The 25,166-nt window shown below is 49.3% G+C and overlaps 1 protein-coding gene across 2 annotated transcripts in view; it reads right to left on the reverse strand.

The window, feature by feature from the left end:
• ST8SIA2 (ST8 alpha-N-acetyl-neuraminide alpha-2,8-sialyltransferase 2) overlaps nucleotides 1-14,496 on the reverse strand; it is a 37,635-nt gene extending 23,139 nt beyond the window's left edge. Inside the window, exons 1-2 of one of the 2 annotated variants that reach the window (XM_006273737.4) lie at nucleotides 14,295-14,495; nucleotides 1,229-1,291 (exon numbers count right to left, since the gene is read on the reverse strand). In XM_006273737.4, coding sequence (XP_006273799.1) covers nucleotides 1,229-1,291; nucleotides 14,295-14,392 — 161 coding nt within the window. In that variant the 5' untranslated portion in view covers nucleotides 14,393-14,495. Of the gene's footprint in view, nucleotides 1-1,228; nucleotides 1,292-14,294 lie in introns of both variants that reach the window. The other variant, XM_019477875.2, reaches the window with a different exon arrangement.
• Between the last annotated feature and the right edge of the window lie 10,670 nt (nucleotides 14,497-25,166).

Below are 25,166 nucleotides of genomic sequence, written 5' to 3' on the forward strand. Positions count from 1 at the left end.
TCAGAGAGCTCTGAAAAATTCACAGCCAGAGTATTTGCTACCAGTTAAGGGGAATGTCCCTCCTAAGTGCAAAAAGCCAATTTGGGCTGGAAGACAGTTTGCAAATAACTTGGTCTATCCAGAGCATGTGAACAGCCAGCAGGGAGAACAGCTACTTAGGGGACATAACTAGGAGACAGAGGGTGCAATTAGAAAGGGATACTTAAGATTAAACCAAGCAAAGCTGTCCTGACAGACAGATGTGGCAGCTGGTGTTTCTGTGGCAGAACACCTTGGGCATGCACACAGATCTCACAGCACGATCCTGTCCCTCCAGGGATGGCGTGGCTCTGTACCTGTCCTGTTGACAGGCAACTGCTGATGTGGGAGGCTGCCTTGCTTTCCATACAGGAAGACTGATGGAAGTCCTAGGCACAGCTGAGGATATTTTGGGTGCCTGTCTACTTAATATTTAGTGAAGGAAGCTGATTGTATTTCTAAATCCCATTCGCTATTGTCTTGGTGTGTGTAAATGCAAGCATCCAAGCAGCAGCTCCAGAGAATGCCAACAAAGCCTGACAGAAACCTCTCACCTGGCCACATAATCTGATGTCCTGTGAGACAAATACTCAAGATGTAAAAAAACCCCACAAATGTAACTGGTTAAAGAAATCCTGTCTGGTAGTAACTGTGGCTTTTCTTGTGCACTTTATGCTTTTTTTATTTTGCTTATGTGTTCCGGCATCATCACAGACTGATGTCATGGCATCACCAAATGATGTCACTAAGTACAACTGTGCAATTGTGTGTATACGATGGTGTGGTTATGATTGCCTGGAATGTGCTTGGAAATGTCACAATGTCATCGAGTGAGACAGCGAGGCCACGGAACGACATGATGAATGACATTATGATGAAAGACAACGAGAGTCTGAACTCACAGCAAGACATCTTTTTCTTTTTAAACACCACAGTGGCAAACTGCAAAAGTGGCAACTCAGTGGACTTATCTTTCACAATAAGTAACTTTTCTTCTCATTCTCTTAATCACCACAACTTGCAGATCCATGGTTATTTGCAAATGATTATTGCATCGAGATAGAAAGGGAAACTATTAAAAAAATGCAAAGCAGAAGTGAAAAGAAACAGATACATTTGCTAAATAAGGGCACTAGCCAGCAAAGAAGAGAAGCAGATTAATAGCTGCCTTACAGCAAAAACAAATGAACACAAAATCTAATTTACAAACCTATTAGATTTGCTATGTAAGCTGTTCACAGCTGATCTGATTGTACCTCTGCCTCCAGAATTCCTGCAAGACAAAGGAAATGCATTATTTATAAACCCAGCTCCTCTTGCCAGAGCATTGTTCAATAGTCAAGAGACCCCGGTCTGGAGAGATTCCGACTCGGCAGCCGCTACAACAGTTGCATTACGCCCGTCCAAAACAGCAGTGTCCTGGCATCTGGCAGGGGGTCTCTCATGCCCCTGATTAGTGTTGCCCCGCTGTGCCTAAGCCACTAGTGAAGACTGACCTCCTTGTATGAAGTCCAAAAAGTCTGATAAAAGCCATTTTTATTAACCATGTCAGAGCAGTCTCAGACTTCTAGTAACAGGTCTGATACTCTTACCCAGGCAGGGGTGGGGAGCAAAGGTGGCTTTAAAACATCTTTATACTTCCCTCGTCTTTGGGCTTGTTCAGCCCACACCACTACAGGCTGCTCTGCACTGACCAAGTTCAGAGACCAGGGCTACCTGTATGGCCTGCCAAACCACCCCTTCGCATCAGGACCATCATGAAGATGGTTACATTAAAAAACACTAGCACGAGTGTCCCATCTGCAGAGAGCTGACAGTGGAGCTCATTCCTGCTTGGGGCCAGTACTTTCAAAGGGGCACCCAGGAATCAAGCACACAACTCCAACTGATGGGCAATAATTTAGTGCCCACCTGTACTGGAATCCCAGTGTTCATTCTTTTATCTCTGGCATACTGTTTCCCATGCCCAGAGATGAGGATGATCACCAAAAGTACCAAACCCATGCGAAAAAAAGAAAAAAAAAGATTTTTCCCCCAGGAATGTTGAGACATTGCGAGACTTATTTTTCATGACAGTTGTTTTGCTGGGGGTGGGTCTACACTGCCTTTGAAACAAACCCAGGGGCACAGCCTAGAAATAAGTCCTTCAGGCACCTGCTCTGTGCACAGGTGGTTCAGGGCGCTATGCCTAAGCCCTCTGCACTGCTCAGTTCTTGGAAGTGGATGGGACTTAGTGCTCAGCAGTGCTTCTGGGCTCACTCCAGAGGCAATTTGGACACAGCCTGAGCTTCTACAATCATACACAGAGAGCGGATACTTTGGACCCAGAAAGGGAAGAAATGGAGAAGAAAAGACTGGACTTCTGTGGACGTCCAGAAAAGCGTTCTGAGCCTGGAGCAAATGTTTGAGGGAGCTGGAAGTTTGCCCACCCCATTTAAACCCTGGGAGCACCTCTGTTTGGAAATGCTGCTTTGCAATGTGCCATGTTATACAGCCTCCTACATCCCAAAGAGACCGTGTATTCTCAGGCTAAAATGATTCCTCTCATAACAGCTTCTTCATGCCTTTGACAGTTTGGAGAATCAATGTGCTATTTCATTCCTTGGCGCATCCGGGGAATGGCAGAGCCACTTCATTCCAGAGCTTATTGGCATTTACTAAGCATCTGTTTTAATGGGGTGCACTGCAGGGTGCGGGAGCTGTCTCGATTAGTGTGCTATCCATGCATCTTTACAAATGCTTCTCCCCTGAAGGAGCCGTCCATCCAGTATTTGCTTTCCCTTGCACTCACGGTAAGACAGATAGGGGCTGGATTAAGGGCCGAGGGAAACACTGCTGCCTGAATAAGTGGTTGCCCACAATCTCTAGGCTACACAAGGAGACATTAGGAATTGGTCCAGGCCCTATGGTTGGGCCAGGGTTGGTCCCTACATACTACAGCATATTTTTTAAATCCAGATCATCTTTAAGGGGCACAAGTGACAGGGCTGACTGTGCCTCTCCCATGGGCCACAACTGAATCCAAGCCCCAGCTAGGGGTTAAAGGGCCTGTGCTAATAGATTAAACATAAAAGCTGAAGTCCAGATATGTGTGCTATCATTGGCAATCCCGTGAACCTTTGTATGGTCCTGCTATTGCTGCGAACAGCACTGTACTGGGGATATTGGCTTATCATACAGTCATCCCATGAGCTAAAGCCAGGGCAACTTTGCAGTGTGAATGGGACCAAATGATACTTATGGGTATTCCTGGACAGTGCTAGTGTTTTACAACTAAGCAGCTTCTTACCCCCCTTGGTTAAACCATAACTCCTTCCCTTTGATCATGCCAGGCCAACAGGTGCTTTAACGAGGGGTGGCTGGAAATTGTCACAGAGTGCATTTTCTGTTGAAATAATTGTCAGAGTCAAACGGTTCCACAGGAATGTGTCGATTTAGATAAGATTCTGGCAGGAAGGAGGCAGGTTTCAAACCTCCTTGGCAACGTGCTCTGCCAAGGTGCCAAGCCCCCAGCAATGAATCCAAGGCCCAGCCAGGAGTTTCAGGGGCCTGCGCTGCTGGATAAGATGTAAAACTGAAGTCCAGATGCATTTGCTGGGCATGTGTACACATGCAAATGCTGTGGGCTGGCTTTGCTCTAGAGTAAATTATTCTAGAGCAAACCCACCCCAGGCAGGCATCTACACATGCAAGGATTTGAGAGCAGATATGGTGATCCTGGCAGCATGTCTGCTCCCGCCCCCCTGCAGCAACCAGGCTCCCCGCAAGGTGCTAGGCCAGGGGGTGACAGCTGTCTGCTGGCAGGGACTAGGAGCTTGCTCCCTGTCCCCGGGAGCTGCCTGCTGCTGGAGCGGGCTCTGCTGATGAAGCCCGAGCAGGGACAATGTCCCTCTGCCGCGGCAGCAGGGAGCTCTGGGCCACGGCTCCCTGATCGGAGGCAAGGGGCTTGGAAAGAGCTACAGGGGAGGGGCAGGTCTCAGCCCCCTGCCCCAACCCACCGGTGGGGCAGCTAACAGTGAGATCCCAGCTGGGCACCCGGTAGCAATTTAACTGCAGAGTAGAGGAAATTACTGTGCAGTAAGGATCATCACATGTAAACAGTGATGCTTACTATGCAGTAATTAGCTCCACTGCATAGTACAGTGTCTGGTGTAGATGCGCCTGCTGTCTAGCAAGCCCCTGTCTCTGAGCCTCTAAGTAAAGACCTGCCAGTACTGTCGGTAGCACTGTGCCAGGGGCATCTGCTTGGGGCACAGCAGCCCCCTGACACAGCTAATGCTCAGATCAGCTTTTACAGGCATTTTTCTTTGAAGTCTCTGAGGGGTCCCCAAGTGCCCTTACTCACCTGGCAAATTCATGAAGAACTAGATCCTTCTGGGACTCAGGGCTCTCCAGGCCCCCTCATGCAACCAGTTCACCCCCTGGTCAGCATCAGGGTTGGTGCAGATGACTGGCTTCTCAGGTTGCCTTTCTGGAGGGCAGGCAGGTGGTCTGTCCATCCCCCTGGCTGTCTGTTGAGCAGCTGGAGAACCAGGCAGCCACTCCAGAAACACCTGCCAAGCTGCTTTTTTCCCCGTTTTGCTACATCATGAGAAAGTTTCCCAAATCTTTCTGCACAGCAGAAAATCCCATTAGCGCTCAGCTCCAGCTTTACTCGCAGTGTCCTGTCCAGATACCAGTTAGGGTAATGACATTCAGCCCCCCTGAGTTCGCCTGCAGTTTTGATTGGATGTGGTATTTATCTGGTCCTTATCCTGATTGCAGCATTGCTGTGCACTCTGAAACAGCAATCAGAGCCCAGAGGCGATGGCGTTTCAGCAGTGGTTAGAGCACCAGCCTGACAGGCAGGCCTCCAGACTTCTATTCCTGGCTCTTGACTTGCTGGTCAGTTTTGGGTGAGTTTGCTCCATGCCTCGGCTGTGCTAACTGTAAGTTAGGAATAACAGAATCTAAGGGACAGAGACAGGTGTAATTCCTTAATAGTTTGTAAACTGCTTTGATGAAAGGTACCATTGAAGTATGGGCAGAATTACATATGCACTCACACATGCATGCATGCACACACGCATGCATGCTTCTTCGCTGCATCTCCAACAACAGCTGTGTCAAGCTGAGAAGATGCTGATTTGGTGAGAATGAGTCTATGGGGTCAGCGGAAGAACTGATACCTAAAGACAAAGCTGCATTCATTCAAGCGGGAATGCAAAATGTGCTCCATGGCAGATGATCACCCCAAGCTACTTGAGCGGAGCTCTATTTCCAGCGCTTGCTGGTTAATGACCTGACATGAGAGTAACAGCAGGAGAAAAACAAACAAGGGCCCCGACTACAAAGATTTCTTGCTAGCTCCCTCCCCCTCTCCCCCTGCACACACATGCCCAGACACATGCACATGTGCATGCCAGACTTTTCTTGGAAGTTCATAACCTTGGGGACACATGAAATGCAGTGCTGATACATGAGCGCGCGCCATGGGAGCGCTGCAGGCACCAAACACCTGCAGTGGAACCGCACGGGTATCTTCCTGCTTCCCTCTCCAGCCTGAGGGCATCAGAAGTAGTTTGGGAGCCTCTCTGGACAGCAGAGAATTAGCAGGGGAACTCGAGACCTTATGTCCTCAGCTTGCTGGCATCTCAATTGGGGTCCTGGTGAAGCTGTTGCATTGCCACACAGACCCCAGATACCTAACCTAAGGACAGGTGCAAGGCTTGTCACAGTAACTGCTGCAGGCAGCCAGCTGGCATAGGGCACTCTGAGGGACTCTCCTCCACAACTTCTGCTGTGCCTTTTCTTCCTCATGGTCCGGCTTTCCCAATATCTCCCCCTTTTCAGTGCATAGTTAAAGGCTGCATGCAGCATGGAGTCGCCAGCCCCACAGTATCTACCCTCCAAGCAAACCTACCGCTCAGACATGGTGGTCCTGACATAAGATTTTTCCAAGGAATATTGCATTATAATTAACAACACGGGCAGGGCAATATCTGTAGGTCACTCCACTTCACCAGCCTCGGAAGCAGACAAGACTAAGAGATGACAGACACTAATTAGGTGGAACCATCAGAAAAAGCCAGCCCATTTTATTTTACCTGATCTACACTTTTAAATCTCTCACCTCAGTAATCAAAGTCCAACCTCTGTGAAGGTTGCACAGACAGGCATTGATTTTTAAATGCCTTCCTAATGCAACTTGGCTGCTTGGACTATATTGTTTTAGTAATCTAGGTAAGCCTGTTTGATCTTATGGCCTCACAGCATATTAACTTGCTTCCCAATTTCATTCACATGGCTGAGTTCCTGCTTGGAAATGTTTTCCAGTGACCAAGTAGCATGTGTGTGGGATAGCTTTATATGATCCATATGTATTACAATGAGCTTTCCTCTTGCTTTGAGACAACTGAGCAGAATCTGTGCTATGGAAGGTATTAGGTAGGTCAAACAGGTCTGCATACAAATGTAAAGTAATATTAATTCACATACAAGAGGATGGGGAGGAAAGATTTCCTTGTAGTTCAGATCCAGACTTTCTGGCTGGATGAAATATTTATTTGAAGATTTTTTTTTTCACAGATTGCCTGTGAACTGTCTTTTTTTCCCCCCTCAAATTTACTCATTTTCTGAACTACTTCACTCAAGAGTTTCTGGGAATAATTCTTGGCTTTCCTCTTATTCACAAGCTGTTCGCTGGGTGGTTTTGATATGCAAAATGCAAACTGCTTTGATTGGACAAGTGGGCCACATGGCATATTTGGATGAGTGTAACTCCAGAGGCAGTTTCTTGGTCCAAATTTGCAGGATCGCAAATTCCAAATGTGTTTCCCATGGACAAGCTACAAAATCCACTTAAAATTCACAGTTTTGCAGGCATCCCTGCCAATAAGCCTATTCACCAAAATATTCATAGGAAACAAACACATAAACACATACAAAAAGGCCAAAAAAAAGTCAAGCCAAATTGCCTGAAAAATTGAAACACACTTCAATATTTTTTTTTAGTCTTCTCCCATTTCTAGTGGCTCTGGATCTGCTAGGTATTTCCTAAATGACCTTGTGCCCCATAGTTTCTCCCCTCTGGAAAACAGAGTAAAAAAGGGCTACATAGCCTACCAAGGGAATTGTTAAACTGAATTTAAGAGAGAGCCTCACAGGGAAGATGCTTAGCAGCACAATTATATCTGAGGATATCAAGTGATTAACAGACGCTAATTAAGTTTCACAACCCTCCTATGAGGTAGATATATTTTATTATCCTTGTTTTACGGGTGTGCCCAAAAAGGATAGTACCAGAGGCAGGAAGCGGCTGGCGGGAGCCAGCAGTGCTGATATATTAGCACACACCATGATCTGCTAAGGATGGGGATTAGCTTGGCAGGGCCTGAATATGCCTTGTGTTGAGATGAAAGTGCAATTCGGGGTGATGGAGGCCCAGTATAGAAGACAACCAGTCTGGGAAAACCTCTCTGGATGGAAAAGCACAAGCAACTGCGGGCATCCTGAAGCGGTTGCAGGCAAAGACCAAGAAGGACGCTCAAGGCCAGTAAATGTCATTGTGACCAAATGACTTTTTGAGAGTTGAGCTAACAGCCCACTCGCAGAAAACAAGTATAGATAGATGCAGCTGGAAGTATACCCCCACCTCACCCCACCCCGCATATGGACACACAACATACTCCTGTGTCCTCACAGCCACTGACAACAGCATGCAATGAGCCTGACATCTGTTCACAGTGAGACGTGCGTTTCAGAGACAGGCACTAACTTCAACACTGCCCTGCTGCAAGATGGGTGCAAATGCACGGCCCAAGCTCACTTGATTTGCTGATGCTGACCGAAAAGAAGCGAAGTCGCAAGGCAAAACTGTGGGTGGGTCTTAGGTCTTTTCTACCTGCTTCTGCTGACTTAAAACGCCTGCCACGGCTGAGTCTCTATAGCACACACGTATCGGTGTGCTCCACACGGCTTCACTGCTTCAGACAGTGACATTCACACTAGGAAGGCACCAACTGCTGAAGGGACGATGGTGACTTGCAAAGGCTTCCTGCTAGCTATGGAAGCCTTCTTTCACTTGGGCAAGCCGGGTGCAGCTAGGCTGGCAGAAAGAAAATCTCTATTGCAACAGAGGACCTCTGAATGTGAGCCCACTCCAAGCTCTGCTGGCAAATCACTCAAGCATAGGTGAGGCCTAAGGACTCACGGTTCCCAGGGATGCACAACCCCTTGGCTATTGAGCTTGTGACACAACTCTCTGGGAGTCTGAGCTACAGAACTCAGATCAGATGTTTAAGCTCCTTTTCCCTCCTCCAATATTCAGTGCTTGGGCAATCTTTTTTGCAGAGGATCTTGACATTTTGGAAATGGCTTCTTATAATTTGGAACAACTTCCCGGCCCTCATTTTCAGAGTTCTTGGAGAGGGAATGTCTCCTTTCTGCCCAGCTCCGGGAGCCCTGGCTCCAGTCTGCTTGGTGTGGTACCCTGGAGATGTAGGCCTTCAAAGCCTGCATTGCCAAAGGTGTGGGAGTTTGGGGGCTTTGGAGCCTGGATTCCCAAGGCTTCCAGTCCCCTGGCTCTCCATTAGCAGAGCAGAGCAGCTGCCAAGGAGCTGTAAACCTGTCAGTCCAAGCTGCTGAAGAACAAGTGAGTGACCTGACTGGGAAACAGGCACACTGTCTGATGGAAACCTGCCATAGACCCAGCAGATATTTGTCAGAATACAACCATCTCTGCAAAATGTTTTGCAACCAATGATTTATTTTTTGTTTTTCTTGAGAAAATGGTTCACTGTTTTTGTTTTGTTTTTTGATGTGGGCCTTTACAGGAATCAATGGCATGGTTCAGTTCTGAACTGGAACATCTTGTCCATCCCAAAATGTCCAGCAGTGCCTTGGTCTAGGACAATGCTCAAGTGTAGCTGTGTCTGGTGAAGTCTCTGTGTCCAGCCAGCCTGGCTACACATGATTCAACTGGGGTTCAGTTTTGATTCAACTGGGCTTCCACCTGAACCTGCGTCTCTGGCCTGAAACAGCTCGGTCTGTCCGAGCCTGTTCTCCATCTCAGCATATTGCACTTCAGCTCAACTAACTCAAGAGAAGCCAAGCAGCAGAATAACAGGGAGTGCTGTACATTAAGAGTGACTTGTATTGACAGAACGGTGGGAGATCCAGGACTGGACTAGCATGATATCAGAAGGGAGGTGAGGTACACCGGACTGGAATAGCAGCGGGTGTTGAAGGTCATGCTAGGGAAGGTGATTTGCAGAACAGCAGGTGGGGAAGTTGTTGAATGCCTGCCTGCAGTATGCTCCGTTTTCACCACTCATATTAGGCCAGCACTTCCCTAAGTACTAGGCTGACTCACAGCTTTGAAACAAAACCTGAGTCTGGAGAGAAGCAATGGGATCAGAGGCATGTTTTCGATCCACAAAGTCAGCTACTTAAAATGGAGCATGACATGACTTCCCTTCATGCCCTTTTTCCCAGAGCCCCAGATGCAGACATTTTTTTTTCAGCAGTGTCACTTTTCACAACACACTGGAATGAGTCAGGACATTTGATATTTGCAGATTGTCCCCCATGATGTTTCAACAGCTGCCTTTGAGGTTTTTGCTGCAGAGTGTGAAAAAGACCACAGTTAGGACGAATAGTGGCCATTAGGCAGACTTGCCAACTCCTGGGAAGTGAGATTCCCTCTTTAGGGATTAATTCAGAGGCAGTTTTCAAAAGTGTTCCTCTGCTGGAATGAGGGATCTTGCGATGCGACTTGATGAGACATTTGAAATCTCACTTATAAATGTTTTAAATCACACTCGTTCACATTGTCAAAGCTTGGCAGCCTCGGTGTTAAAAACTTCCTCCATGTCAGAAGTTATATTTAGAGCTCTGAGTTTTATTCTTCCTCAAGGTACAGGGCTGAATTCCAGGGATGCTGCCGACTGCCTGTGCAAACAGACCACGGATGTTTTATTTTACCTTAGGACGTGTCTAGAAGGCTTGGTAATAAAAATGCTCAATTCTGGACTATGCTATCACTCCCACCTATTGCTAGCACGGATGCAGATATGCTAGCACTACACCCAGGGTAGGAGAATGCCTTGACTTTTTCAGTGCAGACACGGCCAGACCTGCCTGAGATTGATGTCGGGGAAGTTAATCGAGGTTACTCTGGTGTAAATGGGAGTAGAATTTGGCCCTGAGTCTTGTGCCCCATCAAATAGAAGTGTTTGTCTCATCGCCAGTGTAACCTGAAGACACAGAAGCCATGACACTGAGTCTGCAGAAACCAGACCCCTATTCCTTAACAGAGCTAATTACATCAAAATGCTGTCATGGCAAAATGTAAAAATAGAAGGATGGGGGAGGTCATCCAGAAGAAGGCAAAGGGAGGAGATCCTTACATGTCATATCAGAAAGTCAACACACTGGGACCCATTTTCATTCACAGAAATGAGAGCTATGCAACTCATGCTTTGTCCCTGCTTTGAAATAGTCAGAGGATGAGAAAGTGGTCCTCGATGCAACAAAGTTAACTGTTCTTATGGTTATCTTTTTCTCTCTCTCAATCTCACTCTTCTCTGTCTCTGCTGAGCACTCATCACCTGGTGAGCTGGATGCCAGGAACTTAACTCTACAGCTCTTCCTAAAACTATCTGTCTATCCAACTCAGATAGATGGATAAAAGGGAGGCATCTCATGGACCTGTGAAGTGTCAGGTTTCAGATCCTCATACATCCAAACATAACACCAGTGAGGCTTGACTCAGTAACCATTATAACTCTTGTTTTAGCAATGTTTCAGGTAATGAGACAGCACACACCTTCATCTCACTGCATATACATGCACGCAGGTATAATATTAGTCTTTACTTGTTCCACCTCAGATTGTCTGACGCTGGCTTAGTCCTGCAACTGGTTACCTTTTCAAGTGAAGTAGCTATGCCTAAATTCTACTAATTCACTTATTAATTTATGGTTGGATTTGCATCAGTGAAGCACAGCAAAGGCAGATACCGAGTCACACAGGATTCAGAGAGTGGCATGAGCAGGTTTTGCATTTTAGTTTAATTTGGTGAAAAAAAATCATTTGCAACCCCCTCCACCCCAAAAGACCTGGACACAATTCAATGTTATTTATCCCACAAGGGTATCAAAGCAGGGAGAATCACTACTGAGAGAGAAGAGCAAACTAGATGGCCTGGAATAGCTCAGCAGAGCACCCGTGCTCCATGGCCTGCCGTGAGAGATTTCTGTGTAGAAGGGTTGTAACCAAAGTACTTTGCAATCAGGACATAGCACAAACCTTCAGGTCATCACAATTGACCTTAAATGCAGCTCCTTGTTCCATCTGCCTTAGCATTTCAAACAGGAAACCAAATCAAGGGGAAATCCTAAAGCAATGCTCAGGTTGAACTCAGAAGCTGAACAGATTCTGCAACTGGCCATGTTAGGGCTTGGCTGGATGCTTGGGGGGAGCTCAACTCTACTGCTGTATATTGAAAAGCTTAGTGGCAGATGCTGGCAGCAGCCACATTTGAGTAGCATAATATAAGGAGAAAGATGAGTAACTGGATCTCAGGGTACCTAGGGCTTTAAAGCACAATCAGGAGTTAAACCATCCAGGGCAGATGTGGTTAGTCATCCTGGAAAGATGCTTCACTCTTACAGTGGACGGCTGCTGTGTGCTGAAGTTGCTACAGCTTCCAGGACCTCATCAAGGATGGCTTTCTGGCCCCATGGCCAGGAGGTATGGCTGGGAGTGGTGAGCTGCATGTCAGCAAAGAGAGGTCACAGTCTCCTTGAAGACTGCTTTCAGCTGGCGTTACTGGATGCGCTCATCGAGGAGCTGAGAGACTCATTGGGACCCCTGAGGCTTTGAGTCATATGAAGTCTGGCCAGGAAGCCTCGGTATTACTATTCACTGGACAGAGTGGAGAGTTACGCTCTTTGGTCTAGCAGTGAAAATGAGATCTCCATACACGTTAAGTCTGACTCGCTAATAAGTGTCAAGTGCACATCAACATGGCTCACATGTTTCTTTGAGAAGAAGCCACCTGGTGACAGCAAGTTACAGGCTCCCTTTTTACTCATAATCAGGGCGGGAGAGATCTTGCCAGACACTGTGTGTACATATAACAAAGAAAGGTTCCCTTTAGACTTAAAACACAGAGCCAGATTTTACTCTTGCTAGCCGGCAACATTTTTTCTACCAGTAGCAGAGTCCTGTTCCTTGTGTTACAGCGAGAGGCAGAGGGACAAGGCGATTATATCCCATTCCCTATTCTCCTTCACCAGTTGTGGCAAATCAGAAAATGACCACAATTTTGCTATGTCTTTCCCCTTCCCTTACAAGGGAACCTGGCTGCTATTGTATCCGGACACAATGGACCCAACACAAAGGGAGTGGCAGAAAGGAAGATTCAAGCCGGATAAAAAGTTCCAGGCCTTGAACCAGGTGATTGAAAACAAGGTACTAATGGCATTGGGAATATCAGCACCTCACAAAGGCAAGCACCAGACGGAGACATGACTGCAGCTGCCTACCCTCTAAAGTTGTCCCGCTATAATGACCCTGGTCTAGTTGAAGTGGTACAATCTCCAGTGCAGGCACAGCTATACTGTAAAAATCACAGCTCTCACTGACATAACAGAAAAGTGGGGGTAGACCAAGCTGAAAAGGGAGGAGGGCTGAAGGATTATAACCCAGCTCTTGAGGTTTGCTGTGGCTCTGTCTCCCTCTTTGCCACACCTTGCTCCTGAATAGCCAGGGCATCAAGAAGGACAACTTAAGAGTTAAACGAAACAACTCTCTGCCCCTGAAACATCTCAGACTCCCGCGACCACAGCCCTCTCTCTTCTTTGCACTCTCTCCTTACCTACAACACTGAAGACTTACTACCCTGAGAAACAGCACGGTTTTTTCTCGGTCCTCTTGTCAGTAACACCATACCTTTCACTTTGCATTTAATCAACATTCCTTCTTCTTTTTTTAACCGGGTTGTTCAAGATTTCCAAGTGTTCGTGGGTGAAACAAATATGTTCTCCCCTCTCCTGCTCATACAAGCCACCCTCTTCCAAGCAGGCTGTGCTGACCCAGCGTCCAACTCACAGGCTGGGGTGAGGGTGGGTGTGGGAGTGGGCAAAGCTGTTCTCCTGAAAATACTTTGAGGAGTATTTCTAAGCCAAGGGATGACAAGAAGTGAGCAGCACCTGCCCTGAAACCCGGTCCCTTGGGATGCTGTGGCTGACTCTTGACTTTCATTTCAACTCGCCAAGACAGCTGAGCAGGTGGTGGATTGATAACAGAGGATGGAGGCAAACCACCCTTCCTGAATTAGTGTGCGGGGGCATTTGAAAACGAGATCTCTAGCTTACAGCCGTCTCTGTGCGAGTAACTGTTCCCTTACAGACGTACTGAGAGCTCTCAGGAAACTTGGACCGTCTCTTTCTCTCCTCCTGTTGTGTACGCTCACAGCCGCTCTCTCTTGCCTTTTTAAGTCACTGTTTGCCAAAGATGCTGGAGTCACAGAGGCCTGGAGACAGAAAGGCGCAGCAAAGGCAGCTTCCCTCCACTGCCCTCCCGCCCAACATGCCTTAGCCCTGAAAGATACCGCTGCTGGCTGCCGTTGGACTGTAACGGTGGCTCGGTAGCCCTTTCAGGGACTAAGGCACCTTTACCGACCACCACACAAACATGCAATGCAAGGAGGCCTCTGCCCCGAGTGCTTCCAATCCGCGGACAACCGCCAGACCAACCTCCGACGTCTTTGCACGGATCCTAACGGGTGCAACCGCGTCTCCGAAGCACTGGACCGGGAGCACCAAACTCACCGCAGCGTGACCGCACGGGAACGACGGGCCCTGGCAACCTGGAGCTGCCCGAGGCAGAGTCCTGCCACCAAGCCGGCGTCTCCAAGGAGCTCCCTTGACCCAGACCCAGACCCAGACGCCTCCTCCCACCCTCAGGTGCCACACGGACGCTTCCCCCAGCCCCACGAAGCTCGCTGGTGCCCAAAAGCTCGCCAACAAGAATTTGCCCAACTATTGGAGTCGGTCGAATCAAAGACGGCGGAGTATGCCAGCTCCCTTCTGCCAGCCAGGGGACCCCGGGCATCCCCCGGCCAGCCCTCCCTCGCCCGGCGGGTCCTCGGTGTCACCGATGCCGAGGGTCGCGAGGGACCCTGGAGAGCCACCTTGCTCGCCGGGGCGGACGGGCACCCCGGGGAGCGCCGCGCCGCGCCGCGCCGCGCACAAAGGAGCCGTCCCGCCCGCCCGCCGCGCCCGACGTACCCGAGCTCCCGCTCCAGCTCCGAGATGTCGGCGAGGAGGAGGAAGCCCACGAGCAGCGCGAGCAGCGCCAGCGTCCAGCCCCGGCACGGCAGCTGCATGGCAGGGGCCGCCGCCGCCCCGCGAGCGCTCCCCGGCGCGGCCACCGCCGCTGCCTCCTCCGCCGAGGGCCACGGCAGCTCCCAGCCGCTGCCAGGGAGAGAGGGAGGCAGTCACGGGGAGCCGGCGAGGCGCAGCCCCCTCCTCCCGCCTCCCTCCCTCTCTCCCGCCCTCCCCGCGCCGCCCTCCCTCGCGCCGCCCTTCCAAAGTTTGCCCGACGGAGCCCCCGGGCGCAGCGCAGCGCGCCGCCCCGGCCCTCTACGGCCAGGGCCCCCGCAGCCGCAGGCACCGAGACCTCCGAGCGGAGCTGGCGCCGCGTCCCGTCCCGCTGTGGCACCCCCTGTTCATCCGCAGAGACCCTCCGAGCAGAGCTGGCGCTGCGTCCGGTCCTGCTGCGGCACCCCTCATGCATCCACGGACACAAAGACCCTGAGAGCAGAGTTGGCACTGCCTCTGGTCCTGCTGTGGCACCCCATGTTCATCCGCAAAGACCCTGAGAGCAGAGCTGGCGCTGCCTCCGTTCCTGCCTTGGTACCACACGTTCATCTGCAGAGACCCTCAGAGCAGAGCTGGCACCGCATCAGGTCCCGCCATGGTACCCCACGTTCATCCGCAGAGACCCTCAGAGCAGAGCTGGCACTGTGTCTGGTCCTGCCGTGGCACCCCTCATACATGCACAGACACAAAGACCCTCGGAACAAGCTGGCACTGCATCCGGTCCCATCGTGGCACCCTGCACTCATCCGCAGATGCAAAGACACTCAGAGCAGAGCTGGCGCTGCATCCGGTCCTGCTGTGGCACCCCGCACACATCCGCAGAGACCCTCTGAGCAGAGCTGGCGCTGCGTCCGGTCCTGCTGTGGCACCCCTCATGCATCCACGGACACAAAGACCCTGAAAGCAGAGTTGGCACTGCCTCTGGTCCTGCTGTGGCACCCCATGTTCATCCACAAAGACCCTGAGAGCAGAGCTGGCGCTGCCTCCGTTCCTGCCTTGGTACCACACGTTCATCCGCAGAGACCCTCAGAGCAGAGCTGGCGCTGTGTCTGGTCCTGCCGTGGCACCCCTCATACATGCACAGACACAAAGACCCTCGGAACAAGCTGGCACTGCATCCGGTCCCATCATGGCACCCTGCGCTCATCCGCAGATGCAAAGACACTCAGAGCAGAGCTGGCGTTGCATCCGGTCCTGCTGTGGCACCCCGCACACATCCGCAGAGACTCTCAGAGCAGAGCTGGCACTGCGTCCGGTCCTGCCGTGGCACCCCGCACTCATCCGCAAAGACCCTCAGAGCAGAGCTGGCGCTGTGTCCAGTCTGCTGTTGCACCCCGCACTCATCCGCAGAGACCCTCAGAGCAGAGCTGGCGCTGTGTCCAGTCTGCTGTGGCACCCCGCACTCATCCGCAGAGACCCTCAGAGCAGAACTGGCGCTGTGTCCAGTCTGCTGTGGCACCCCGCACTCATCCGCAGAGACCCTCAGAGCAGAGCTGGCGCTGTGTCCAGTCTGCTGTGGCACCCCGCACTCATCCGCAGAGACCCTCAGAGCAGAGCTGGCGCTGTGTCCAGTCTGCTGTGGCACCCCGCACTCATCCGCAGAGACCCTCAGAGCAGAGCTGGCGCTGTGTCTGGTCCTGCCGTGGCACCCCTCATACATCCACAGACACAAAGACCCCTGGAGCAACGCTGGCACCATGTCTGGTCCTGCTGTGGCACTCTGCATTCATCTGCAGAGACCCTGAGAGCAGAGCTGGTGCCATGTCCGGTCCCACTGTAGTACCCTGCGTTCATCCGCAAAGACCCTCGGAGCAGAGCTGAAGCCGCGTCCAGTCCTGCCATGGCACCCCTCATACATCCACAGACACAAAGACCCTTGGAGCGGGGCTGGCACTGTGTCCCGTCCCACCATGGCACCCTGCATTCATGCGCAGATGCAGAGACCCTTGGAGCAGAGCTGGCACTGTGTCTAGTCCCGCTGTGGCACACCTCATGCATCCGCAGCCACAAAGACCCTGAGAGCAGAGCTGGCAGTGCATCTAGTCCTGTCATGACCCCCCTTGTCCAGATGTCCCAGCAGGGTAGGCACCCACCCAGCAGCAGCACCCGCAACAAAAAAATGACCAGTGCCTCAGCACCCGCCTAAGCATCACGCTGTCACACAGGTGCTAATGCCACGCGGTGGCTTCTGTTGCTTTGTCCCCATGGTGGCAAAAGGCAGTGAAGACGCCGTGACGATAACTCATGTTTTATTAGGGTGGTAATGATACCTTTTCCCTGCTTGCATAATGCATGCGAGGCAGGGGATCCTTTGGGAGGAAGAGCTGCTGCTTAAATATGAAACGTACCATTCATTATTAAGCGCTTTAGTAGCAGGGACCAGCCTAATTTGAGGTGAGCGGGAATTATTTGCAAAGAGGGAGGCTGCTTTTGGAAACAGTCACAGCCCTCTCTCCTCCCCCCCTCTCCTCCTCTCCGCTGGGGTTTCTCTGTTAATCTCACTAGAGTTACATCAGGGATGAATTTGGCCAGCTGTATTTTACAGTAAAGGCACACAATAGCTTTACTTCCTGGAGACCGCGATGCGTCTCTGTCACACTCATAGCCCCAATGACCTGCTGCTGTCTACAGCTATAATCTTAGATTTTATTCTGGAGAGCAATGGCTGCTAGGGTGAAAGCTGCAATTTCTTTCATAGCCTGGGTGTGCTGGTGTGCGAGAGAGGTGGTGGAGAAGGAAAGGGGGATGGGTTGGACCAGTGAGTTCCCCAGGAGATGCTATCTTAAGGGTCTCTGATTCCAGCCCCCTGCCATGGAGATAAAGGGCCAGCCATGCAGTGGGCTTAGCTGAGGCCAGGCTGGCTCCCTTTGCTCTAAAAGTCACTGGAGATGGGAGCAAAATATCTGGCGATATACTCCCCACCAAATTAGAGGGGGACGCAGCGGATTTATAATGCAGAAGATATGAGAGGCACAGATGTGTTCAGCGAGAGAGCAAGACACTAATTGCTTACATATTTAAAACAGCATCTTTAGCCTGAATGGGAGGCACCATTAAGCAAAACAGGGCTATTAACAGGCCAGTTGGACCACTGCCATTTCCTGCTTTATACACAGTTTTCACACCAGTGTAACAGAATTGGGGAGCAGGGTGTTTTACAAAGCTAGTTGTACCTGTACAATGCCTAGCAAAGTTATGGGCGGACAGAAGCAAGCGGTGTAATTGCACCCTACCTAGGTGGGGGTTGTAATGCTTCTGCTAGACCTGCACAGGTAAGGCGATGCAAATTTGGTGTGTAAGCAAAGACCTGTATGTATGTAATGGAGCTTTGCCTGAGCACTAGCTGCCCTATTAAATGATGAAGAGGGTCTGTTGTACCTGATGCACTTTCCTAAACTCCCGCAGGATTTGGGTTGTTGAAACGATCCATGTAAATAAGAGAAACACACAAATCACCACGCACATTTATAGGTAAAAAATACAGCCCCAGGACAGGGCAGTACAATTACACTATACAACAGTGTGTGGTATAAAGCATTTGTAATAGAGCACATTTAAGCCTCTGGGAGTAAAAATAGCCCCATCATTTACCCTCTGCATTAATCCAGATAAATTCTCATTTTTGTTCTGTTTTCAGTTTCCCTGGCTTCTCCCCCAGGGTAATTTGGAGCTCTAGAGGGAAGGGACAGCATAGCTAGCCTAAGGAATGGACGTGAGTAACAATGGGCTTGGAGGGGGACTCCTGTCAGCATGACGGCTACCTCCTGAGGTTCCCAAGATGCAGATAAGCAGAGCTATGGTCCTGTGGCTTTCAGAAGCACCATAGGCACGCTCCCCTGCTGTCCAAACCTCTAGTGATGAGAAAGGTCTGTGCTCCTTGGGGGCTTCTCTTGCTCTGTCTCAGAGGATGCTTCAGGCCTGTCTGTCTGATCTTCCTCTTCAATATCCCATCCACACTGCCTAATACAAGAACATGAGCCTCACAGTGGTCTGGGAAGAAGGAAGCAGCTTGATGGGTGCCCTGCTCCCCCAGCTGTTTGTCCATCTGAGTGAGGGATATGTTATGGAAGGGGGTCCCCTGGCTGGAACATCACCCATTCTGCTGAGGAGAGGCTTGTATTAATTAACTAACGGATAGACGCAAGCTCTAGGGTTTGAGCCTGCTCCTACTTAAGTCAATGTAAATGCAGTGGAAACAAGACCAAGTCCTGAAAGAGATAAGCAGGGAGCTGAGCCTAATGTCCTACAGTACAGACCTTTACCCCGGGGGTACTTTTACAGACAATTCTTCCAGATCCTGCCATTGGTACCATCTACTGCATCGTGCCTGTTGATGGAGTGGGGGAAGAGGTGGAGTGGGTCTATTTATTTGTCAGGATTTCAATATGAAGACCAGAGCCTTAACTGGATCAGGTTTTGGATGAGAAGCCAGTGTCCTGTGCAGAGGAGACAGGTGAAAGAGCCACCCAGTGTCCTGAACTATTTTGTAATCATCAACCAGCATTGTGGCATATTTTCACATAATCCAGGACAACTCTGGGACATCAATCTGGGGATCTTGTTACAACATTTAGGTCCATAGTTCTGCCTGGTATAGGGCCCTTGAATACAGCACCATGTAGAAATCAGTATAATAGATACTGATCTATTGTAATCATATACTCTGTGTGTATAACAGTGTACATACTGATACAGCATATTGCAAGATGTATTTAGTCCTCTGGAGGAATCAGACACTTACCCCTAGAGAAGACTACAACATTTGGGTGAGTTAACACATGCTGCTTTAATATAATGCTATTTATCCCACAAGGGTCCCAAAGCACTTTACATGTATTGGGTCTAATTCTGCTCTAGTTAGTCACCTTGTCCTTTTAAGCCACTAGTGCATAAATGTTGCAGAATAAGGGTCCATAAGCATTCAGAGCTTTAATTTTGTGTCAGCTTGCAGGAGGATTAGAGCAAACTGTGAAAAAACAGACTGTTGAGGTAGAGTCCCACACTCTGAAACAGAATAAAAGACTATTGTATCTTCTTGCTGCTAATAATTTGGGGAATAATTATTTTCTCCAGAAAATTTGCAATAAAAAAAAAGTATATACCTGGCATAATAGCAAAAGTAACTGCTTCAGAGCAGTCTTGCCTTCATTGCTTTGAAGGAAGAAAAGAAAGGAAAGGCACTCTTCCATTTACTTTTGACCTTTCCGAAATATCAGGAGTGTATATTAGCTAAATTTTTGAACAATAGCGCTGAGGATTTGGGGAATAAAAGTTAAATACCTAGGGACATTTACAAACAACCGCTGGTGAGGTGGTGGATTTAAAATGCAGATATGAAAGGCACAGATGTGCCGAGAGAAGTGATACATATTTAAAACAGCGTCTTTAATCCAGACAAGAGACACTGCTAAGCAAAGCAGTGATATCCTGAACTGGCATGGGAGGGATAGACAAAATGACCTGGTAGGTCTTTTCCACATTATGATGAATAGCAAGTTCTTGTGCAGAGAGAGGTCTCAAGGGACCTATCTCCTTTAAATTTGTAATGTTGTAAAATGCACATTACTTTTATCATATCTGTCAGCCAAAATGAACAAAGTTTACTGCCCGTTTTATACAGCTAAACAGTGCTGTGATGTGATAAACAGGCATGACGAATGGGCGCCTATATTAACCAGGGTCGCAACATTTCATAGCCTCATTATTGGCACTATAACCTGCCTCCAGGCACTTTCTTCAGTGAAAGCCTCAGGCCTCCTGCTCAAGTCAAACACCTCCCATGGGACAGGAGATGTCTTCCTCCCCAGTAAGTTCATCAGCAGGAATCAGGAATGCTGAGTGAGCAATGTTCAGCATCCTCAATCTCCTGAATGCTCTTGTCAGTCTCAACTGCACCGCCTACCCCCTGCTTGGGGATTTGAGAAATCCTGCCCTTGTATAAAGAATCCTTTGCATCTTTGATTGCTGATGGAGGCATCCCTAACAATACTGAAGCAGCTTTCCTGTGTTTAGAGAAAAGGAACTGGGAAAGAGGTGACCTGCTTCCTTCTCCAGGTCTTTGGACTAAGTCTACTTCCATGCCTGACTCCCACTGATATAACACTCACCTGCTTCACAAGATGATGGTGATAGTTGTAAAGTCCTCAGAGATCCTCGAATGAACTGGCTCGTGAGTTCTCACCGAAGTGGTAAGTGGCACAGTGACCTTGAGCTAGGGTGATTTAATAAACTTTGCGGTCAAAGGAGCTGGGCTGGTCTACCTTGAGAGGCAGGATCAAGCCCTCTGAGTTCAGTTTCTGGATGAACCAGCCAAAAGAGCATTTTTTTCTGCCTGAGCTTAGACACAAAAAGAAAGCTTACCAAAAGTGGAAGCTTGGACAAACAACTAGGGAGGAATATAAGAATATTGCTCTGGCCTGCAGGGATGACATCAGGAAGGCCAAAGTGCAACTGGAGTTGCAGCTAGCAAGGGATGCAAAGGGTAACAAGAAGGGTTTCTACAAGTATGTTGGTAACAAGAGGGATGTCAGGGAAAGTGTGGATTTCTTACTGAATGGGGGAGGCAACCTAGTGACAGATGATGAGGAAAAGGCTGAAGTACTCAATGCCTTTTTTACTTTGGTCTTCACAGGCAAGGTCAGCTCCCAGACTTACTGCACCAGGCAGCCCAGTTTGGGGAGAAATCAAGCAGCCCTCAGGCGTGAAAGAACAGGTTAGGGACTATTAGAAAAGCTGGACATGTAAAAGTCCATGAGTCAAGATGCAATGTATCCGAGGATGCTGAGGGAGTTGGCAGATGTGATTGCAGGGTCACTGGCCATCATCTTTGAAAACTCGTGGTGATCGGGGGAGGACAACTAGAAAAAAAGGCAAATATAGTTCCCATCTTTAAGAAAGGGAAAGTGGATCCAGGGAACTACAGACCAGTTAGTCTCACCTCAGTCCCCAGAAATCATGGTGCAGATCCTCTAAGAATCCATTTCATAGTTTCATAGTTGTTAGAGGCTGGAAGGGACCTTACTTCTAAGCACTTGGAGGAGAAAAAAAGTGTTCAGGAACAGTGAGCATGGATTCACCAAAGGCAAGTCATGCCTGACCAACCTGATTGCCTTCTATGATGAGATAACTGGCTCTGTGGAGGCAAGGAAAGCAATGGGTGTGATATACCTTGACTTCAGCAAGGCTTTTGATACCATCTCCCACAGCATTCTTGCGAGCAAGATGAGGAAGTATGAGTTGGATGAATGGACTGTAAGGTGGATAGAAAGCTGGCTGGATTGGTTGACTTAGAAAGTAGTAATCAATGGCTCAATGTCTAGTTGACAGCCGGTATCAAGTGGAGTGCCCCAGAGGTGGGTCCTGGGGCTGGTTTTGTTCAATAACTTCATTAATAATCTGGAAGATGGGATGGAGTGCACCCTTAGCAAATTTGCAGATGACACCAAGCTGTGGGGAGTAGTAGATACACTGGAGAGTAGGGCTAGGACTCAGAGGGACCTAGAGAAATTGGAGGATTGGGCTAAAAGAAATCTCATGATGTTCAACAAGGACAAGTACAAAGTCTTGCACTTAGGATGGAAGAATCTCATGCACCACTACAGGCTTGGGACCAACTGGCTGAGCAGCAGCTCTGCAGAAAAGGACCTGGGGGTTACAATAGACAATAAAATGGATGTGAGTCAGCAGTGTGCCCTTGTTGTCAAGAAGGCTAATGGCATACTGGGCTGCATTCAAGAGAAGTGATTATTCCCCTCTATTTGGCACTGGTAAGGCCACATCTGGAGTAATGTGTCCAGTTTTGGGCCCCCCCACTATAGAAAGGATGTGGACAAGTTGAAGAGAGTCTGAGGGAGGGCAACAAAAATGGTTCAGGAGCTGGGGCACATGACTTATGAGGAGAGGCTGAGGGACCTGGGTTTATTTAGTCTGCAGAAAAGAAGACTGAGGGGGTATTTGACAGCAGCCTTCAACGCCCTGCAGGGTGGATCCAAAGAGGATGGAGCTGGACTGTTCTCAGTGGTGGCAGATGACAGAACAAGGAGCAATGGTCTCAAGTTTGAGCAAGGGAAGTTTAGGTTGGATATTAGGAAAAACTCTCCCACTAGGAGGCTGGTGAAGCACTGGAACAGGTTTCCTAGGGGTGGTGGAATCTTCTTCCTTGGAGGTTTTTAAGACCCAGCTAGACAAAACCTTGGCTGGGATGATCTAGTTGGGGCTGGTCCTTCTTTGAAAAGGGGATTGGACTAGGTGACCTCCTGGGATCCCTTCCAACCTTAATTTTCTATGATTCTATGATTCTTTCTACCTTGTCTATTCGGCTGAAGCAAAGGATCCCCACCATTCTTGGATGGGGAGCATATGGAATCATCACACTACTCTTCTCAGTAGTTACTGTCATCTGAAGGAAGAGTCAAACCTGCCATGTTCTCTTTACTTAGAGCTGTGCAGCAGCGATGTCCTGGTGCACAGGACAGGGAGAGAAGAAAATTAAACTGTATTAATTCCAAGCTCTATTAAGATTTTAAGAAAGCAAAATCATAGCTTGCATAGATGTCATAGACATTAGGGCTGGAAGAGACCTTGGAAGATCATTGAGTCCAGCCCCCTGCCCCAGAGGCAGGAAGTCAGCAGGGATCATAGGATCCCAGCAAGATAAACATCCAGATGTCTTTTGAAGGTGTTTAGAGTAAGTGCTTGAACCACCTCCAGCGGCAGTCTATTCCAGGCCTTGGGGGCTCAGACAGTAAAGAAGTTCTTCCTAATGTCCAGCCTGAAACGGTCATGGAGGAGTTTGTGACCGTTCAATTTTGTCATCCTTTGGGGCGCTCTGGTGAACAGACGTTCCCCCAGATCCTGGTGAGCACCCCTGATAAACTTATAGTTGGCCACCAGATCACCCCTGAGCCTGTGCTTTTCCAGGCTGAAGAGTCCCATAGCTCTCAGCCTCTCATCATAAGGTCAGTTTTCCTGACCTCTGATCATGTGCGTGGCTCTCCTCTGCACTCTCTCAAGCATCTCCACACCCTTTTTGAACTGTGGAGCCCAAAACTGGATGCAGTACTCCAGCTGCAGCCTCACCAAGGCCGAGTACAACAGGAGAATGATGTCCTGGGATTTGCTCAAGAAGCATCTGTGGATGCAAACAAGTGTTTTGCTCACTTTACTAGCCGCAGCATCACATTGGAGTCTCATGTTCATCTTGTGGTCAATCATGACCCCCAAGTCCCTTTTGTCCATAGTGCTAGCCAGTGTAGCACTGCCGAGCCTATAAGCATGCGGCAGGTTTTTTCTCCCAAGGTGGAGAACCTTGCATTTTTCGGTGTTAAACACCATCAGGTTCTCATATGCCCATTTTCTGAGCCTGTGAAGGTTGGCCTGGATCACCAGCCTATCCTCAGGTATGGATGCTTTACCCCAGAGTTTGGTGTCATCGGCGAACTTGGCCAGTCCGCTTCTGATATCAATGTCCACATCATTAATTAAGATGTTAAATAGTATAGGCCCAAGGGCAGAGCCTTGGGGGACCCCACTGGTCACAGGGCACCATGACAATTGACTTCCATCAACCACCACCCTCTGGGTCTGACCACGGAGCCAGTTCCCCAGCCAGTGGATCGTGGTGAACCCAAGGCCACAGTTAGCCAGTTTTACTAAGAGGTGATCATGGGATACCAGATCAAAGGCTTTTTTAAAGTCAAGATATATGACATCAATCTCTTCTCCTTTGTCCAGGTGATAGGTCATCTGGTCGTAGAAGGAAATGAGATTGGTCAAGCAAGACCTACCCGTAACAAACCCGTGTTGGCTATCCCTCAGGATGTTGCCATCGGCCAGCCTATTAAGAATGGCCTCTTTGATAATTGCTTCTAAGACCTTCACTGGGATAGAGGTCAGGCTGATGGACCAATAGTTTGCCGGATCCATTTTCCTCCCTTTCTTGAAAATAGGCACCACATTGGCCTTCTTCCAGTCTTCGGGCACTTCACCAGAGCGCCAGGAGCTCTCGAAGATCCGTGCCAGGGACTGGGCTATGATGCTCGCCAGCTCCTTGAGTACCCTGGGGTGTAAACTATCAGGGATGGCTGACTTGTAGGTATCCAGACTCTCAAGGTGTTCCTTCACAAGGTCAGCATTGGTGGGGGGTCAGGAATCTCCCTCACCCGGGCCTCCCTGTCCCGTAATGGGCAGGGGTGTCCCATGGGACTGGTGAAAGACAGACGCAAAGTACTCACTTAGCAAGTTGGCTTTTTCCTGAGCGTCAGTTGTCAGTTGTCCCATCTGGTTCAGCAGGGGTCCAAAGTTGCCCCTGCTTTTCCTCCGGCTTCCCACATATCTAAAAAAGGACTTTTTATTGTCCTTGATACTTGTAACTAATTGTTCCATCGCAGCCTTGGCTTTCATGGTTCGCTTTCTGCAGGTCCAGACCAAAGCAGAGTACTCCTCCTTGGAGGTGAATCCAGTCCTCCATCCTTTTTAGGTCTTTCTTTTTAGAGGTCTGCTAGTTCCCTGGAGAGCCAAGAGGGCTGCTGTGCCCTTTTGCTGTCTTTACTCAGAGATGGGATAGACTTTGTTTGTGCATCCGGGATTGCTCCTTTGAGTGATTGCATTTGGCCGAGCACTCTTCCCACGAGATGTCCGGGTAGTTGAAGTCTCCCATGACAACCATGAACTGGGAGCATGTGGCCTCGGCCAATTCTCTGGTGAACTCCTGGTCAAGCTTTTGATCCCGGGCAGGGGGTCTGTAGTATACTCCCACCATTGTGTCCCCTGTGCTGTGTT

This window comes from Alligator mississippiensis, chromosome 11 (genome assembly GCF_030867095.1).
Source record: "Alligator mississippiensis isolate rAllMis1 chromosome 11, rAllMis1, whole genome shotgun sequence".
Lineage (NCBI taxonomy): Eukaryota > Metazoa > Chordata > Crocodylia > Alligatoridae > Alligator > Alligator mississippiensis.